General features: G+C 67.2%; 1 protein-coding gene across 1 annotated transcript in view; it reads left to right on the top strand.

Annotated features, from left to right (window-relative positions):
- The window catches only part of KIF21B (kinesin family member 21B), a 30,961-nt gene extending 30,535 nt beyond the window's left edge, over positions 1-426 (top strand). The window contains exon 27 of the mRNA XM_014533386.1: positions 62-426. Within this exon, the coding sequence (XP_014388872.1) occupies positions 62-317 (256 nt within the window). The 3' untranslated portion in view covers positions 318-426. The remainder of the gene's footprint in view (positions 1-61) is intronic.
- Positions 427-485: the final 59 nt, after the last annotated feature.

Genomic DNA, 485 nt, shown 5'->3' with positions numbered 1-485 from the left:
GCTGCCCTCACACCTGCCCAGGTATCTTCCATCACAGCGCAGCCCACCCGCCTGTCTGACCCAGCTCCGTCCTGGTCCAGGGGGCGCCCGGGCCACGGGGGCGCTGCTCACTGAGGCCTCTTCTCTTCCCTTCTGGTTCCGAACTTGACCTTGACCCTTCTCTCCCCTTCCCCTCCCGTCTTCTCGCTCCGCCTCTCTCCGCCTCTCTCCCCCGCAGTGACTGCCGGGTAAAGCTGTGGAATTACGTCCCCGGACTCACCCCCTGCCTTCCGCGCCGGGTGCTGGCCATAAAGGGCCGAGCCACCACCCTGCCCTGACCCCGCCTCCTCTCTCCTCCTCCCCTCTCTCTCCCCCTCTCTCCACTTCGATCTGAGCTGCTCCTCCACGGTACGAGTCTGTTTTACTCCTGGCTCCTTCCAGGCCCCGTCCTCCAGCCCCCCCCCTCCTCCAGCCTCCCCCCTCCTCCAGCCTCCCCCCTCCTCCAG

Source organism: Myotis brandtii, unplaced genomic scaffold, assembly GCF_000412655.1.
Source record: "Myotis brandtii unplaced genomic scaffold, ASM41265v1 scaffold975, whole genome shotgun sequence".
Taxonomy (NCBI): domain Eukaryota; kingdom Metazoa; phylum Chordata; class Mammalia; order Chiroptera; family Vespertilionidae; genus Myotis; species Myotis brandtii.
Note: the sequence above shows the minus strand (reverse complement) of the source record. Positions and strands in the feature narration are given on the sequence as shown.